Genomic DNA, 2,418 nt, shown 5'->3' with positions numbered 1-2,418 from the left:
GAAACTAGAATTCGTCTTTACTAGTATTTGAACAATTTTATAAAATTTTACAATCAGACATTTTTTTAAATTACAATTTTTACATTGTTTTAGTTTACTGTAGCTTATTGTATTTTATTGTGAAAATGTATTTCCGCTAAGGCAGAAAATGCAATTTGTTGATATTATTTGAAAACTTGAAACTTTTTTTAAAAGATTCACAACCCTACTGATAGAAATCTCTGAGTATATTCTAAAGATTCTATACGGTCAGAGAAGCGCAGAGAAATTCTCCGCAGGTACTCAGGTAGACATATTCAAAGGTCCAGGTAGCTTTTTTAAATGTGTTAAAGGCTTTAAAATGTGCTTTTCGAAATTGAAATAGAAATACGATCATAAATAACAAGCAGAGAGGCTGAAATTGAAATAAGAATTCGATCATAAATAACGAGCAGAGAGGCTATATCATTAGAGTAGCCGACACTCAAGGGTCCTTTGTTATGCTTATGTATTAAAATTTAGAAGTATATTTTTTAAATTGCATAGTTAACGTGAAGTAAAAATTCCAAAAACCTAATGGCAGATCCAATATGGTAGACGAAAATATAAAAACCGGCCCGATTTGGATAAATCTCAGTACTTACGGGTTTTTGGGGTTTTTGTATAAACTTTGGTACATAAAAATTGGAAAATTCAAAATGGACAGACTAAACCATACAAAGTAAATCCTACTGTTGGCTTCGTAGAGTTTACTAAACGGACTTGTAGGATCCGTTATTTTAAATTTTCAAATTTTGACTTCAGATTCGGATTCAGCGAACCCAAAAACCCCAGGAACAAATTTTCAGGATAACAAATATTCCTACCATTTTTTGCACTTTTTATCGAATTGTCTCTGCCCACGAAGAAGTTAACAGCCTAAAACATAATAATTCGGAATCTACGGGTTTCGATGATTTCATATATCTAAATTTTATTTAAAATGCTCAAAGTTGGAATTCACCCTAGAACGGTATATGTACGCCTCCGAAGCGTAGACGTAGGCAAATATAAATGCTATACGACGTAAGCGTGCATACCACCCCCACCCTCTAAATTCTTAAAGAATTTATACACAAGAAGTGAGGGGGTTTCGTATTGTTGGAACTATCTGTGACTCACCAAGCTCTATAAACATTGAAAACCTATATTATTTTTCGTAATCATTAACATATTTGATTTGGTAAGTTATAATAAAGCAAATAAAAGTCTTTTGTCTGGGATCAAAAAATACAGAGATTTATTTAGAAGATGCATGCGACTCGGAAATTCAAATTCGATTGAGTTGCGTGTATAAAGTAGAAATGATATCAAAAACTCGATACATCGATAAATATCGGCTTCAAAAGTATGGCCGATTAGAGCGCAATAACTTAAACTTTTTAACACTCCCTCTGTTTAAGCGCTTACAAAGACATTTAGTCAATTCAAGAGAAGTACATAGAAATTTAAACCGACCTTTCGGTAACGCTTTAGTAAAAATATCTGCTCGCTGGATAGAAGTTGGAATTTATTCTACGCAGATTTTACCATTTACAACCTTCTCTCTTATGAAGTGATATCGGATATCTATATGTTTTGTGCGCTTATGGCATTCTGGATTTTTAACCAACCTGATTGTACTTTGATTTTCCACATAAAGAAAAGTTGTACCTTTCGCTTTGAGATCCTACATCACTTAACAATCTTCTAAGCCATACGGCCTACGTACTCTGATTTTGCTGTGCTTAAAGTTACAAGATTCTGACGTTGAATAGACCACGATACCAGACCGTTTGCTAAACTAAAAGCGTATCCAATAACGGATCTTTGAGTGTCTAAATCACTGGCGTAATCCGCGTCCGAATAACCGATCAGCTGTGGCTCGTGCCCACCTTCGCTATATTTGATACCAAAATCAGCTATTCCCACAAAATACTTGAAAATTCGTTTCACCGCTTGCCAATGACTGTCATCGTGATTACTCAGAAGTCTACTCAAAACATTGGCAGAAAAGGGGATTTCAGGCCAAGATACGGTAGCAAGAAAAATCAAAGAGCCCACAGCTTCGCGAAAAGGCACATTTTCTCGACTTTCATTTACTTCCTCCGCTGGACGTAAAATTGCGTTAAGATCAACCGTTACACTGATAGGATTTGTTTCGTTCAATCTGAACTTACTGAGAATTTTATCTATGTACATTTTTTGATTCAATAACATAAATCCGTTGTTTCTATCACGCTCGATTAGAAGCCCTACAAAGCTTGAGAAAATTACGGAACTTTTCAGGCCAACATCTTAGAGCTTGTTTAAGTTTGTGCAGTGATTCCTCAAGCTAGAAAAAAACATTCTTCCTTGGATCCATCGGTGACTAATCTCTCTGGCATTTCTATATAAATATCTTCTTAAAGTTCGTCGTAG

At 34.8% G+C, this 2,418-nt stretch overlaps 1 protein-coding gene across 1 annotated transcript; it reads right to left on the bottom strand.

Annotated features, from left to right (window-relative positions):
* Positions 1 to 1,707: 1,707 nt before the first annotated feature.
* Positions 1,708 to 2,199, bottom strand: LOC117176614 (secreted RxLR effector protein 161-like). The gene has a single exon (XM_033366867.1). It carries the CDS (start codon positions 2,197 to 2,199, stop codon positions 1,708 to 1,710), a length of 492 nt encoding a protein of 163 aa, XP_033222758.1.
* Between the last annotated feature and the right edge of the window lie 219 nt (positions 2,200 to 2,418).

The sequence above is a fragment of the Belonocnema kinseyi genome, chromosome 7 (assembly GCF_010883055.1).
Source record: "Belonocnema kinseyi isolate 2016_QV_RU_SX_M_011 chromosome 7, B_treatae_v1, whole genome shotgun sequence".
Classification (NCBI taxonomy): Eukaryota; Metazoa; Arthropoda; class Insecta; order Hymenoptera; family Cynipidae; genus Belonocnema; species Belonocnema kinseyi.
The sequence above is the reverse complement of the archived record's forward strand: the minus strand, read 5'-3'. Positions and strand labels throughout refer to the sequence as shown.